The following is a 16,975-nucleotide window of genomic DNA, read 5'->3' as shown; positions in this document are numbered from 1 at the left end:
TGAATAGGAATGGTTCCATACTGTGGATGTCAACTGTTAACCGGTTTACTTATTACTTATTTTCAACCATACTCTACACCCAAAATTGCTTTTATGTTAAGGAGACACTTGACTAACACTGTGATGTTCCTTTTGGATGACACTCTGACCTGTGACCTCTAACCTGTTCTTCCAGGAAGGACCAGAACCTGCTGTCGACAGTGAACTGCTGGTACCTCGTTCTGAACCAGACAAGGAGAGAGAGCAGAGACCATGCTACCCTCAGCGACCTCTACAACAATAATGTCATTGTCCGCCTAGCACACGTCGGAGAGGATGTCATCAGACTCTTCAAGAAGGTCAGGAAAGAATGTTTGTTTACTTGAAATTGAAAATTTGACATGCTGCTGACACCTTTTAGTAGAGCGCTACTGCATAACAAATGTCAGATTTGTTTTAAGAGTTCCCACAGTTATAATAGTGTCGGCCGGGTAATTAATTTGCCATCCAATTCCTCCCCCCGCACACGCACGCACACACACACGAACTTTGAGACCTGATAACTGAGGGCCTGGCTGGCTATGCCCCCACTGTGTTGTCGTCTGGCTGGGCTAGCACCAATCTGCTTTACATCTGAAGGTCAGACCTACAGCTGGGAGATCAGCCATATGTGCTACCTCTTCATCTTCCCCACCTTCATATACCTTTCCTTCCCTTTCTCTGTATCACCAGCTTCCTCATCCGTGTCTTCCTCCTCCAGCAAATTGTAATCGCGGTTTCTGTCCTGTCATTTCCATATCCCTAAATGACAGAAGGATATATTGCTGCATGAATTGTCCCTGTTAATCAATGCAACTGTTTGATCTCAATGTCAAATAATTGCTGTTTAACAATTAGGTACCTTACTGTGATTGTTTTTAATTAAAAAGATTTAAACAAATAAAAAACAATAGCTTCTTGTCAAAGAGTAATTACTCAAACTAGGACTGTCTGGGAGTGGTCTGAGTGGGAGGGGAGGTTAGGAACTCTCTTTATTATTGGTTTATTAACTCATTTATTGCTTGGTAACGTCAGCTGTCAGGCCAAAACTCCATCCCACCAAAACAGCCTGAAATTTTAGGCAGTCTTTTCAAACGGCTCTTACACTAAAAGGGCATTGTCATTTTCACAATTTCACAGTATTATTCCAACCTCATTGTGTGGAAATACATATAGAACACAGAAAAATCTAATTTCTTGACTGCACTGGGCATTTAAGTGTACACATTAGACCAATCAGAGCTATAAAGCATGTCTGAGAAAGAGAGGCAGAGCAGAGAGCAGAAAGTGGCCATGGTTCAGGGACTACAGTATGATGGAACGGTCTGCTGGGGAGAGCACAGATCAGTATTGATCCACAGGAACCGGGTGGAGTCTCACATTATTTATGTCGGCTTGCGATGGATATGCTGTCAGGGGTGGGCTGTGATGAGGCTGGGTTACTGTTGCCTGGTGGACTGGGTTTGGCTGAGCTGCCTGGTGGGCTGAGCTGCCAAGAGGTGGCTGAATAACTGCCTGCTGAAAAATGATCAAATGTCTCCCTCAGCAAAAGGTTTCAAGTTGTGGCGGAAAGTTTGTTACATTGCCTAGGCTGATAGCAGTAGCACCATCTACTGTAGGTGACATATACACACACACCATTGCATTGTTGCAAATGTTGTGCAACATGAATAAACTAACCTAAAAATAGGTCTTCTGCTAATGAATTAACCATTTAAGTTGTCCTTATAGGTGTAAATGTAGTGTTGTTGCCATAGCAGCACCTATCTCTCAGAGGAAAGTTCAATTAATTAGGCCTAACTCACAGCTGCTGGGCCTAACAACAATGACAACCATTGCTGTGACAACCTACCATCACTGACATACTCCACCCTATATACTACACTAACAAAACACTTACCTGTGCTTTCACTTGAGGGGTCTGTCTAATGTATTACTGAAGAGGAAAACTGTTCCTACTGTTGACGACTGTCTGACTGGAGCTCGTTTTGATCTGTTTATAATTGTATAATAAGTGTAGCAGTAGTAATTCTCATGTTATGGATTAGATAGAAGGGTCTATGTGCATTGTATTTGGGCTGAGAGAAAGGGGCCCTGTCTCTGAGGGCAAGAATGATTCCATAAGGGTTGAATAGGAACCATGTGTCTGGAGTTAGAGCTGATAGATTGGAATTACTGTTCTGTTACACTGTCTTTACTGATTTATATTTATACTATTAATATGAATGTACAGTGTTTATATACTGTATTCTTAGAGATTGAAAGTAGTGTTAGGTTTAGGCTCTTTGTGTATGAGACGTTGAATTATCTAGTGGACTGTAGGAGACTAGGAATGTGTACTCCCATAACTCAAGGCCAGACTGATAAGAAGATCTGTGAACGGCACGGAGGAGTGTGAAGACTCTGGACGCTGATACACGATAACCAACATGAGGAACATACTCAGTTCCTGCAGAAACTGATTGTTCATCCTAGGCGAAGAAGAGGGGTCTAGTTGGAAACTGGGGCCTAGTCGGAAGTTATAAATATATGTGCTTGTGACCTGTATGTGTGCCTTTTTGGAGCTGCGACAATCTACAGTAGCTTGAGTCTATGTGGATTATTGTACCAGAAATTAGAACCTAACACTACTTTTACAGGATTTCTTAAACTTCTCTGTTCTAGCTGCCTTCCGTAGCCTCTCATTGTTGGCTGTACATTCTATCACTGTCCATCAGACACTCCGCTCCTACGAGTTACAGTAACTGAGTTGGAATCGTGACTGTGTGATTTGAATATGGTCAGTAGGAGACATTAGAAATGTCTATTCTTAGCTGCCTGCATGTACACTGCATAGTATTCTATAAGGCCTTTTTACACATAGAGGGAAACAACATTTCACACTGTTCAGTCATCTCCCATACAGACACATACCCGAGGGAAACACATATCTCCCATACAAACACATACCCGAGGGAAACACATATCTCCCATACAGACACATACCCGAGGGAAACACATATCTCCCATACAGACACATACCCGAGGGAAACACATATCTCCCATACAGACACATACCCGAGGGAAACACATATCTCCCATACAGACACATACCCGAGGGAAACACATATCTCCCATACAGACGCATACCCGAGGGAAACACATATCTCCCATACAGACGCATACCCGAGGGAAACACATATCTCCCATACAGACGCATACCCGAGGGAAACACATATCTCCCATACAGACGCATACCCGAGGGAAACACATATCTCCCATACAGACGCATACCCGAGGGAAACACATATCTCCCATACAGACGCATACCCGAGGGAAACACATATCTCCCATACAGACGCATACCCGAGGGAAACACATATCTCCCATACAGACGCATACCCGAGGGAAACACATATCTCCCATACAGACGCATACCCGAGGGAAACACATATCTCCCATACAGACGCATACCCGAGGGAAACACATATCTCCCATACAGACGCATACCCGAGGGAAACACATATCTCCCATACAGACGCATACCCGAGGGAAACACATATCTCCCATACAGACGCATACCCGAGGGAAACACATATCTCCCATACAGACGCATACCCGAGGGAACACATATCTCCCATACAGACGCATACCCGAGGGAAACACATATCTCCCATACAGACGCATACCCGAGGGAAACACATATCTCCCATACAGACGCATACCCGAGGGAAACACATATCTCCCATACAGACGCATACCCGAGGGAAACACATCTCCCATACAGACGCATACCCGAGGGAAACACATATCTCCCATACAGACGCATACCCGAGGGAAACACATATCTCCCATACAGACGCATACCCGAGGGAAACACATATCTCCCATACAGACGCATACCCGAGGGAAACACATATCTCCCATACAGACGCATACCCGAGGGAAACACATATCTCCCATACAGACGCATACCCGAGGGAAACACATATCTCCCATACAGACGCATACCCGAGGGAAACACATATCTCCCATACAGACGCATACCCGAGGGAAACACATATCTCCCATACAGACGCATACCCGAGGGAAACACATATCTCCCATACAGACGCATACCCGAGGGAAACACATATCTCCCATACAGACGCATACCCGAGGGAAACACATATCTCCCATACAGACGCATACCCGAGGGAAACACATATCTCCCATACAGACGCATACCCGAGGGAAACACATATCTCCCATACAGACGCATACCCGAGGGAAACACATATCTCCCATACAGACGCATACCCGAGGGAAACACATATCTCCCATACAGACGCATACCCGAGGGAAACACATATCTCCCATACAGACGCATACCCGAGGGAAACACATATCTCCCATACAGACGCATACCCGAGGGAAACACATATCTCCCATACAGACGCATACCCGAGGGAAACACATATCTCCCATACAGACGCATACCCGAGGGAAACACATATCTCCCATACAGACGCATACCCGAGGGAAACACATATCTCCCATACAGACGCATACCCGAGGGAAACACATATCTCCCATACAGACGCATACCCGAGGGTAACACATATCTCCCATACAGACGCATACCCGAGGGAAACACATATCTCCCATACAGACGCATACCCGAGGGAAACACATATCTCCCATACAGACGCATACCCGAGGGAAACACATATCTCCCATACAGACGCATACCCGAGGGAAACACATATCTCCCATACAGACGCATACCCGAGGGAAACACATATCTCCCATACAGACGCATACCCGAGGGAAACACATATCTCCCATACAGACGCATACCCGAGGGAAACAGATGTATTCATGCCTCAGTGAAGCAAAGCCATGTCTGTTCAAGGTAAGATATTCTTCCAGTCAACTGTGAGATTGATTCACATGCCTGTTGTTCCTGTTTTTTGTACCAGAGCAAAGAAATCGGGGTCCAGATGCACGAGGAGTTAGTGAAAGTCACGAACGAGCTCTACACTGTGAGTAAACAACAACAAAATGTAATTCTCTCTCTTTTTCAATCTCTCTCTCTTTCTCTTTCTTTTTTTCTCTCTCCTTCTCCCCCCATCTGTCTGTATTGTACAGCATCTCTCCTTCCATCCACTCCCCATGTTTGTTAGTTTGCCTGAAGCTAACAGGCTAACTCCATTTGGCTAGGCCCACCTCAGACTCTCTGCTCTGTAGTGTCTGGATAGAACAGGACCTGCCCAGAGCAGAATAGCTTTATCAGCAATCAGAAGGTAGCCTAGCGGTTAGGAGCGTTGGGCCAGTAACTGAAAGGTTGCTGGTTCGAATTGCCGAGCCGGCAAGGGGGAAAATCAGCCTTTGTGCCCTAGAGCAAGGCAGTTAACCCCCAACAACAACTGCTCCCCGGGTGCTGATGACGTGGATGTTAATTTAACACAGCCCCCACTCCTCTCTGATTCAGAAAGTTAGGTTATATGGGGAAGACAAATTTGTGCAACTGACTAGGTATCTCCCTTACAGCCTTGCTACACAGGTCATTTGGTTCTACACCGGAGGACATTATTTGTTTTTTTACTCCTGCCGTGAGAGAAGTTGCAGTTGAAGGAGAAACTCTGTATGCCTTGGCTCTGCTCCAAGCCGACTCACTTCCCTTGCAGTGGAGGGCTGCTTACTGCCAAGGTGTCACCATCATCACATATTCACTTCCCTTGCAGTGGATGGCTGCTTACTGCCAAGGTGTCACCATCATCACATATTCACATATCCAGCACATGCAACACAAAATCAAACACAGATCTGTCATTAAAGTTAATAGTCATCCTTCTTTTCTGTCGATACATTGACTGTGTACATACATAGAAGAGTATGCATACACACGCATGCACACGCAATAATGTATGCTTGAACACACTCACACAAGCCTGTCTTTGATGCTTTAACATCAACGCTCCCACGCCACCTAACCACCCACACCAACCACATTGAAACTTCAAAGCCTACCCTTTCTCGCTTTCATGATTTCATGTCAGTATATACTGTATATGACTCTATTTCTATTTTACCCCCCTCTACCACCCTGCCTGCCCGTTCACTGTCACACACCGTAATGCCCCAGGTTATGTTTCTGTTAGATTTTTTTTTTGTGTGTGGGTGGGTGTGTATCTGTGTGTGTGCTTGTGACAAGAAGGTGCTCATTTGTGAAATGTGATGCCTATGTTTGCAATAACAATACAGACAAACAATGAGCAGTGAGCACATGCAAAGCAACATAGGACAAGAAACATGTAGCAATCAGGTAGACAGAGCAATAGCACAAAAAGCATTGATTGATTCAATGGTTGTAAAGATGGGGAGAGGTCTGTTCGTGATAGAGATGCTCTGCTTTTTTGACACCACAGTCCACAAAGCAAGTCCTTTTGGCTTTAGTTTTATCTTATCTTAATTATTGTCCAGTCATATGGTCAGGTGCTTTCTTAATCAGCAGCTGGCCCAGAACATAGCGGCACATTTTGTTCTTCATTGTAATCAGAGGGCTAATATCAATACTATGCATGCCAGTCTCTCTTGGCTAAGAGTTGAGGAAAGACTGACTGCATCTCTTCTTGTTTTTATAAGAAACAATGTGTTGGAAATTCCAAATTGTTTGCATAGTCAACTTACACACAGCACTGACACACACACACACACACACACACACACACACACACTTACCCCACCAGACATGCCACCAGGGGGCTTTTCATAGTCCCTAGGCCCAGAACAAATTCAAGGAAACGTAAGGTATTATACAGAGCCATGAGTGCAATGTAGAAAATAGTAAAAAATAAAGAAAAATCCTTGAATGAGTAGGTGTGTCCAAACTTTGGACAGGTACTATACATTGATGTGCTGTAGGCAGGCCAGTGTGCATTGGAAGATAATACTATCACACTGTGCAGCAGGCATTGCTACATGAAACCCATAGAAATACTGTCACTTAAAATACATGGCTTAATGGCCACGAGAATGATTCTGCATGAAATACAGCATACTATATTATGATGCAGATGTTCATTTATTGGCCTTTTATCATGTGTATGCTTTCTAAACAGCTTTCTCTCTGTATGTCTCATACGTTCACATACACGCAGTAGGTGACATCATTCATAACTAGTACTTGTACAGTGCTTTCAGAAAGTATTCACATCCCTTGGCTCTTTACAAATGTTGTTGATTTCTTTTGGTCACTGGCCTACACACAACACTCCATAATGTCAAAGTGGAATTATTTTCAGAACATTTTTGACAAATTAATTAAAAATGAAAAGCTGAAATGTCTTCAGTCAATAAGTATTCAACCCCTTTGTTATGGCAAGCCTAAATAAGTTCAGGAGTAAAAATTTGCTTAACAAGTCACATAAGTTGCATGGACTGTGTGCAATAATTGTGTATAACATGATTTTGGAATGACCACCTCATCTTTTTCCCTACACATAGAATTATCTTCAAGGTCCCTCAGTCATGCAGTGAATTCAAACACATATTCAATCACAAAGGTTTTCCAATGCCTTGGAAAGAAGGGCACTTATTGGTAGATGGGTAAAAAAAAAGCAGACATTGAATATCTCTTTGACTTTGAGCATGGTGAAGTTATTAATTACACTTTGGATGGTGTATCAATACATCCGAGTCACTACAAAGATACTTGTCCTTCCTAACTCAGTTGCCGGGATTGAGGAAACCACTCAGGGATTTCACCATGAGGCCAATGTTGACTTTAAAACAGTTACAGAGTTTAATGTCTGTGATAGGAGAACTGGATGGATCAAGCCCAAATCTACACTGGAGTTGCTTACCAAGAAGAGTGGCCGAGTTACAGTTCTGAAAATCTGTGACCTGGAAATAGTTATCCAATTTGACAGAGCTTGGAGAATTTTGAAAAGAATAATGGACAAATGTTGCACAAGCCAGGTGTGGAAAGCTCTTAGAGGCTCACCCAGAGATACTCACAGCTGTCATCGATGTGAAAGGTGCTTCTACAAAGTATTGACTCAGGGGTATGAATACTTACGTAAATTAGATATTTCTGTATTTCATTTTCAATACATTTGCAAAAAAATCTAAAAACATTCTGTAGATGGATATTGTGTGTAGATGTGTGAGACAAAAATGTATTTAATACATTTTGATTTCAGGCTATAACACAACAAAATGGGGAATAAGTCAATGGGTATGAGTACTTTCTGAAGGCTCTGTATATACTTGTACATGTTTTATGCACTGTATTGATGTATTATGCACAATGATGTGAGAGTTTTGCATTAACATGTCTCCAGCCTTTTCTGGCTTCCAGTCAGAATCAAGGGTTCCTCTCTTGTTTCACACCCAGCAGCAGTCAGGGGAAAAGGGAAAGGTTCTCTATTACATAGCTAGAGGAAAGGTTCTCTGTAACAACCAGTACTATGTGAGTACCTAACAATGTGTGCCATAAGCGCATCTGAAGTATCCTATAAGTATAACTGTAGAACCTTTTTTTTAGAGTGTAGACTAGAGGAATGGTTCTCTCCATCTCAACTAGAGGAATGGTTCTCTCCATCTCAACTAGAGGAATGGTTCTCTCCATCTCAACTAGAGGAATGGTTCTCTCCATCTCAACTAGAGGAATGGTTCTCTCCATCTCAACTAGAGGAATGGTTCTCTCCATCTCAACTAGAGGAATGGTTCTCTCCAACACAACTAGAGGAATGGTTCTCTCCATCTCAACTAGAGGAATGGTTCTCTCCATCTCAACTAGAGGAATGGTTCTCTCCATCTCAACTAGAGGAATGGTTCTCTCCATCTCAACTAGAGGAATGGTTCTCTTTATCTCAACAAGAGGAATGGTTCTCTTTATCTCAACTAGAGGAATGGTTCTCTTGATCTCAACTAGAGGAAAGGTTCTCTGTAACGTAACTAGAGGAAAGGTTCTCTGTAACGTAACTAGAGGAATTGTTCTCTCCATCTCAACTAGAGGAAATGTTCTCTGTAACGTAACTAGAGGAATGGTTCTCTGTAACTTGGCTATGACAGACTTCCTGTTGATTGATTTCACTTGCTCTCTCCTCACATGTATTACTTAAATCAGAGTTGTTAGGAGGCCTGTAAGAGAGAGGATGATATTTTAGTGTGTGAAGTGAAAGGAAATCAAGAGGTAACCTAGTTTTAGCACTCAGTCACACATCCACAACATATCTGACAGTAGCTGTCTTTCTGTGTTCTTATTCAGTGTACAATATACAGGTGGATTTATATGCTGAATCCTCTTTAGATATCCATGTCTAACCAATCTTCCATTGACATTAAAGTGATTGAATGGGATCTTACACACTTTTTCACAACATATTGTACATATTGAAATTCAGAACATATCATACGAATTGCAGCGAAAAATTATTATAAATATTTTAGAAAACATTTGCAGTTACATATTATGAAATGGATGACGCCATACACAATTGTGCACAATTTTCTGGGACCTACTTGCGCTACTTTCAAACTACTGGCGGAAATGATAAATTATACAAAATATTCACGCTTATCGTGAGTTTGGTGTTTATTATGTGGTTACTCCATTGAGATTGGTCATGAGGGAAACTCCCTATGTAAACGTCTAGACCCAGAACCTTCTAGTGAACTTAGTGTGCATGTAGTTGACTTTAATGTATGTTTTGAATGTATGTTTTGTGTCCCGGGCAGGTGATGAAGACATACCACATGTACCACACAGAGAGCATCAGCGCAGAGAGCAAGTTGAAGGAGGTGGAGAAACAGGGAGAAAAGCAGATCGGCAAGGCCAATGACGTCAGCACCAGCCTCCTGCGCCATGACGACCGCCAACAGCGACGCAGCTCCGTCAAGAAGATGGAGAAGATGAAGGAGAAGGTGTGGCTTGGGCTGTGTGTGTATGTGTCCAAATGTATGTAAAAGCTCAGAGAACTTGGATGCATTAGCCTTTGAAATGTAATAAGATAATGTATACACTAATGAGCAAAAATATTAAGTGGTTTTGTTGCCATGGTAAGACTAGACCTCTATTGACTCATATGGCACATGCTATTTTTTTTGATAAAATTAGACTTTAGATGGAACAAACTGTATTACATCTTTAGTATACAAATCCATTTAGAGAGAAATCGATATTCTATGGTATACTGACTGATGACTCGCTCTCGCTCTGTCTCTCCGTCTCTGTCTGTCTGTCTGTCTCTGTCTCTCTCCCTCTTCTCTCCCTCTCTCCCCAGAGACAAGCCAAGTACTCTGAAAACAAGCTGAAGTGCACTAAAGCACGGAACGACTATTTGTTGAACCTGGTGGCGACCAATGCTCTGGTGGCCAAATATTACATCTACGATGTCTCTGACATGATAGACGTGAGTGGTACAGTACATGCTGATTCTAACAAAGTGAGAATAGTAGATACACAGGAAAAATGCATCCATTTGATACACAAAAGCTCAGTACCATCTTGTAACACATTAGCACCTTGTAACACATTATTCTAAGTTACCGTTCTATTGATTGCAATGAAAAATAGATACAGTAGTTTGATCAATTGAAGCATAGTAGCATCTTGTAACACATCATCTCTCCCCATTGGTCTGTAACTAACATTAAGGATTCCCAATGGTGGTAATGCTGTCCATGCCTCTCCCCAGTGCTGTGACCTGGGCTACCATGGCAGCCTGGCGCGGACCCTGAGGACCTACCTGTCTGCAGAGTACAGCCTGGAGACGTCCCGCCACGAGGGGCTGGACCAGCTGGAGGGTGCCGTGGATGCCATGGATGTCAGGGGGGACAAACACAGGGTCATGGACATGCACAGCCAGATCTTCTGCCCGCCCGCCCGCTTCGACTACCAGCCACACATGGGTGACGAGGTGAGGGAGAGGTGATTGGAGGGGTGATTGTGCCTCCCACTATGTCTGTGTTTCCTCTGTCTGGTCCTGTGTGGCTTGCATCAGCAATGCCAGCATCTTTGGGTCAGTTCCTTTCTGGCATCCCAAACAAACACTACTGTAAATTCCCTCCCTCCCTCGCTCCCTCCCTAACTACTAGGTGTGTCAGGTGAGTGCCCAGCAGCCGTTGCAGACAGAGCTCCTGATGCGTCACCACCAGCTCCAGTCCCGCCTGGCCACACTCAAGATCGAGAACGAGGAGGTGAGCTCTAAAACCCTGGCCCTAACCCAAAACCTGTCTCATTATCAGTCAGTGAACTCACCACCTGGGCCATGTTCAGTAGGTAAAATTGTGGAACATTTGCCGTCTGCCTGCCTGCCTGCCTCCCTCTGCTGCTTCAGTGAGTCAGACAGATGTGTGTAAAGGTCACCATATCGCTCCTATGAATATGGAGGTGCTCTGTTCCTTCAGCCACTTCCTCTGTACCTCTCACATGGACAGAACACAATTTCTATTTCTATTTATCTTCACACAGTCACACACGCAACCAGATGTCCCCTACCAGGCTTACTGAACTTTACATTATATATATTATGCATGTGGTTGGTGTCTGTGCAGAATCCATACTAGTATATGGGTAATTCCAGGAAACGAGTACCTTTTTTTAAGTAGAAATTGTCCACAAATATTGAATTTTAAAAGCTTGTTATATTAAATTAAGTGCCCTTTAATATAGAACACATGAAAACATTTTAATATGAATAAAGACTTGCTAAAGGGCCAAAATTCAGCATTTTGACATATCCCTCTGTGCATCCTCTGTGACTTCTAGGAAGATATTACCCCACTTAAACCCAACATTTCTCCAAGTTTTCCCCATCATTGTAAAGCCCATGTTATTTTGTTGCTTTGACAAAGTCATATTTTAAGATTATTATTTATTTCATGTTAGTGATTCATTTTAACTTCTCTGCGCTACGGATCCCTTTTACGGGATCATTTTCCTAAACAACCGCTGAATTGCAGGGCGCAAAATATTACAAAAAATATTTATAATCATGCAATCACAAGTGAAATATACCAAAACACAGCTTAGCTTGTTGTTAATCCACCTATCGTGTCAGATTTTGAAAATATATTTTACAGAGAAAGAAATCCAAGCTTTTGTGAGTGTATCAATCAATGCTAGAACAGCTAGCCCCAAATTAGCATGGTCACGAAAGTCAGAAAAGCAATAAAATGAATCGCTTACCTTTGATAATCTTCGGATGTTTGCACTCACGAGACTCCCAGTTACACAACAAATGTTATTTTTGTTCGATAAATATTACTTTTATAACAAAAAAACGCCATTTGGGTTGCGCGTTATGTTCAGAAAACCAAAGCTTCGTTCCGTTCGACAAAAATTCCAAAAAGTATCCGTAATGGTCGTAGAAACATGTCAAATGTTTTTTATAATCAATCCTCAGGTTGTTTTTAACAAACATAATCGATAATATTTCCACCGGACCGTAACCTATTCAATAAGAGAGAAAAATAAAATGGAGGGCTACCCTCTCGCGCGCAGGAACTAATCAGAGGACACCTGACTACTTTTGAAAAATCTCGCTCATTTTTCAAAATAAAAGCCTGAAACTATGTCTAAAGCCTGGTCACAGCCTGAGGAAGCCATTGGAAAATGAATCTGGTTGATACCCCTTTAAATGGAAGAAAGACGGGCCAGGAAACACACATAAAAAAAAAAATAATAATCACTTTTCTCAGGTTTTCGCCTGCAGAATCAGTTTTGTTATACTCACAGACAATATTTTGACAGTTTTGGAAACTTTGGAGTGTTTTCTATCCTAATCTGTAAATTATATGCATATTCTACGATCTGAACCTGAGAAAATAGTCTGTTTACCTTGGGAACGTTATTTAAAAAATTAAAAAATAATAATAATAATCTGACCCCTAGCGTCAAGAGGTTTTAAGGGAAAAACCCTGTCCCTCATTTTAATTTCAACCCTGTTACATGAACTGAAATCTCATTTTAATATGGTGAAACTATTCCTTTTTTAAATATGTTTTTTCAAAAGAGACATTGCACATCTAATAGTCAAACCATAGTTTAAAAGCAGGTGAGCTGGTTCTACTCTTTTTGGCCATTTGCTGGTATTCTGAAGTGGAAAACTGAGTGGGTCGAGCATAACACGTCAAACCTGTTACCCATAGATAGACAGGCAATACATTTTTTTTTCAATTGAAATGTTTTAGCGAAGCTTGCATTCAATTGCCCCTCACTGTTATACATACACAGCAGCTTCCAATCCCCCTGTCAAGAAGGGCATTTATGGCTGATTTAAGATGACGTTGTCAACCCTGTTAGTCAATCCTGTTACTTTATTTGGCATTTAACAGTGTTTAACAATGTTAAAATTATATGAAAATAATTGTCTTTTTTTTTACCAAGCTAGACTACTCAAAGGCACCGAATTGAATTGGAACAACCCACATGTGTGATATTTGGTTCTTCAATTTGAAATTTTGCCCTCAAAGAGCATTATACCATTCCATTTCCCATTACAATCTTTGAAGTCTCATTAGCTATGTTTCCATTAACTTGTCCAGGGATTTTTTGTCGACATTAAGAAAGTTTGTATAGAAAATAGATGCTACAATAGCCTGCTAGGGTGTGTTTCCATTGAACTATCTTGTGTCGATAAAAAACGCTAATGACGTCACACCTAAAAAAAAAAAATTTCTCTCAAAAACCTACAATGTGGAATAAAACAGTAGTGGTTGAAGTTGACCCATTTAGGGAAGTTGTACATTAATAAATTGCCCACAGCTTGTATGCCCTCCCACCTATCTGTTTCATGTCTCAGGTAGCCTGTGAAAGCCAGCATGTGTAGAATGCAATAATTTACAAATATTACATTTTTCATATTCTCATGTGCCAACGCATCACCATGGTCCGTGGTCCAGAAGTACAAGGCGTACAAGTACATGGTCCAGAAGTACAAGGCGAAGTAATTCAGGCATTCTTGAAAGTCAAGAAACATGATTTCTATAGTTCAAACATTTATTTTGCAAGCAGTATGCATTTAGATGTAAATTGGAGCTTTATAGTTACACTGTAAAATAACGTGCCCCGCATAGCTTCAAAAATAGTTGACAATCATCTTTTATTAAAAAAACACAGTTCACATAAAGAACATTCGCAGTAAGGAAGGTTTGACAAAATAAAAATCCACCCCTGTCGAACGGATAAAAAATGTTTCTCGATCTTTAGAACATGTATCCTAAATCGGCCATATCCATTACACATGGTGAAAATATTGCTTTTGTCGAATAAACCTGGGTCAATGGAAACCTGCCTATTGTGTGCAGGGAATACACAGTAAATATTAAAGCTGTAACCCAGCTAAATGACTCTCCTCTCTTTCCCTTCTGTCTTTCATAGGTGAGGAAGACTCTGGATGCCACCATGCAGACACTGCAGGACATGTTGACGGTGGAGGACTTTGATGTGTCTGAGGCTTTCCAACACAGCCAGTCCACTGAGTCGGTCAAGTCTGCCTCGTCCGACTCCTACATGAGCAAAGTCAACGTTGCTAGGAGACGAGCCAATCAGCAGGAAACGGAGGGCTTCTACTTCACTGTGAGTGGCTCTGACAACCAACACCACTTAAAATGCATTAGAAATGCTTTTTCAATTTTATTTGTATGAATGCATACTGGTATTAAGTACTTGCTCTAGGGCTCTGACAAGGTATTGTGTGGCTCAGTTGGTAAGATCATTGTGGTCATTGTAGCTGGATGTTCTACAGTACCCATAATGATTTTGCACTATATCCAGGTTTATCTTACTTAACACGTTCCTAATGCTAACACTATAGTGTCCTGTCTCCTTATTTTTACAGTCATGGTATCAATTCCCGCAGGGATCACAAACACATAATACAAATGAGTGCACTCACTGTAAATATACTGGAAGTCAATTTACAAAGAGTGTCTGCTAAGTTGCATATTATTATTATTATTATTATTATTATTATTATATTTAACAACTTAAAGTGCAATAGAAATGTTTTTTCTATGTTTATGAATGCATTGTATACTGATATTAGAGTACTTAGCAACTCAGGTTTAGTGGCTTGCTCCAGTGTTCATCAATTTGCAGTATTATGCCCTGTGGAATTCAGACAGGCAACCTGGTTGTGAGTTCATTCTACTGCTATTGGCATCAGGCTTTGGTGATACAAGTCATGCAAATTAATTCTGAAGTTAACTCTTTGATGTAAAGACATAAAGCAGTAGTCACTGTAGCCTACAATCACAAGTGTGGTCTTGTGTGGCTCAGTTTGTAAGAGTGTGTTATTCGCAAGGTCATGGGTTCAATTCCTGCAGGGATCACATGTAAAAATGTGTTTTAATGTGTCAACAATCTACACAAAATACTCTGTAATGTAAAAGTGGAAGGAAGATTTCTTTTTTTACTAATGAAAAATAAAACACTATCTTCATTAGATAAGTATAGTTAATAACTTCACCATGCTCAAAGGGATATTCAATGTCTGCTTTTTTATCTATCGGTGCCCTTCATTGTGAGGCTTTCGAAAGCCTCCCTGGTCTTTGTGGTTGTGGAATCTGTGTTTGAAATTCACTACTCGACTGAGGGACCTTACAGATAATTGTATGTGTGGGGTACAGAGATGAGGTAGTCAGTCAAAAATCCTGTTAACAACTATTATTGCACACAGAGTGAGTCCATGCAATTTATTATGTGTTTTGTTAAGCAAATGTTTACTCCTGAACTTACTTGGGCTTGCCTAAACAAAGGGGTTGATTACTTTTTGACTGAAGACGTTTCAGCTTTTCATGTTTTATTAATTTGTACTTTGACACTGACATTATGGAGTATTATGTGTAGATCAATGATACAAAATCTAAATGTAATCAATTTTATATTCAGGCTGTCACACAACAAAATGTGGAAAAAGTCAAGTTTGTGAATACTTTGAAGGCGTTGTAAGTAGTTTTGGATCAAAGTGTCTGCTAAATGTCATATTTTCTACTTTTTCTTTTGCCCTGTATAGAAATTCAAAGAGTACCTGAATGGCAGCAACCTTATAGTGAAACTACAGGCCAAGCATGATCTACTGAAGCAGACTCTGGGAGAAGGTGAGAACACTTCTTCACACGGTTACAACGTTGTTGTGTCACTACTGGAGCACAATGCCATTCATAGGGCCATTACCTTCCCTTTATCACTAGCAGCAGCTTGCCAATTTGAGTCTTCATATGGTTCAAACATTATTGTGAAATTGTGTAGTTAATTAGTGGGAATCTTAACTGCCATATCAACCAACAGTAATATACCATATTGTATCTTTAGCCATATTTCTTTCAGAAAATTGTATGATGGTCCAGCATCAGCCAACCAGTACATCAGCCAACCGGCTCCAGTATTTCCAGGGATTAGTTGTGGTTAGACAGACAGACACAGACACAGACAGACACAGACACAGACAGACAGACACAGACAGACAGACACAGACAGACAGACACAGACAGACAGACACAGACACAGACAGACAGACACAGACACAGACAGACACAGACACAGACAGACACAGACACAGACAGACACAGACAGACACAGACAGACACAGACAGACACAGACAGACACAGACAGACACAGACAGACACAGACAGACACAGACAGACACAGACAGACACATACAGACAGACACAGACAGACAGACAGACAGACAGACACAGACAGACAGACAGACACAGACAGACACAGACAGACAGACACAGACAGACAGACACAGACAGACAGACACAGACAGACAGACACAGACAGACAGACAGACACAGACAGACAGACACAGACAGACAGACACAGACAGACAGACACAGACAGACAGACAGACACAGACAGACAGACACAGACAGACAGACAGACAGACACAGACAGACAGACACAGACAGACACAGACAGACAGACACAGACAGACAGACACAGACAGACACAGACAGACACAGACAGACACAGACAGA

At 41.7% G+C, this 16,975-nt stretch overlaps 1 protein-coding gene across 4 annotated transcripts in view; it reads left to right on the top strand.

Moving 5' to 3' along the window:
* LOC139536039 (SLIT-ROBO Rho GTPase-activating protein 3-like) overlaps window positions 1-16,975 on the top strand; it is a 72,972-nt gene that overhangs the window by 21,483 nt on the left and 34,514 nt on the right. For all 4 annotated transcript variants that reach the window (XM_071336146.1, XM_071336144.1, XM_071336147.1 and 1 more), the window contains exons 3-10: window positions 176-338; window positions 4,959-5,021; window positions 9,724-9,909; window positions 10,269-10,397; window positions 10,683-10,904; window positions 11,083-11,184; window positions 14,369-14,566; window positions 16,005-16,089. In XM_071336146.1, the coding sequence (XP_071192247.1) occupies window positions 176-338; window positions 4,959-5,021; window positions 9,724-9,909; window positions 10,269-10,397; window positions 10,683-10,904; window positions 11,083-11,184; window positions 14,369-14,566; window positions 16,005-16,089 (1,148 nt within the window). The remainder of the gene's footprint in view (window positions 1-175; window positions 339-4,958; window positions 5,022-9,723; window positions 9,910-10,268; window positions 10,398-10,682; window positions 10,905-11,082; window positions 11,185-14,368; window positions 14,567-16,004; window positions 16,090-16,975) is intronic.

Source organism: Salvelinus alpinus, chromosome 12 (genome assembly GCF_045679555.1).
Source record: "Salvelinus alpinus chromosome 12, SLU_Salpinus.1, whole genome shotgun sequence".
Lineage (NCBI taxonomy): Eukaryota > Metazoa > Chordata > Actinopteri > Salmoniformes > Salmonidae > Salvelinus > Salvelinus alpinus.
The sequence above is the reverse complement of the archived record's forward strand: the minus strand, read 5'-3'. Positions and strand labels throughout refer to the sequence as shown.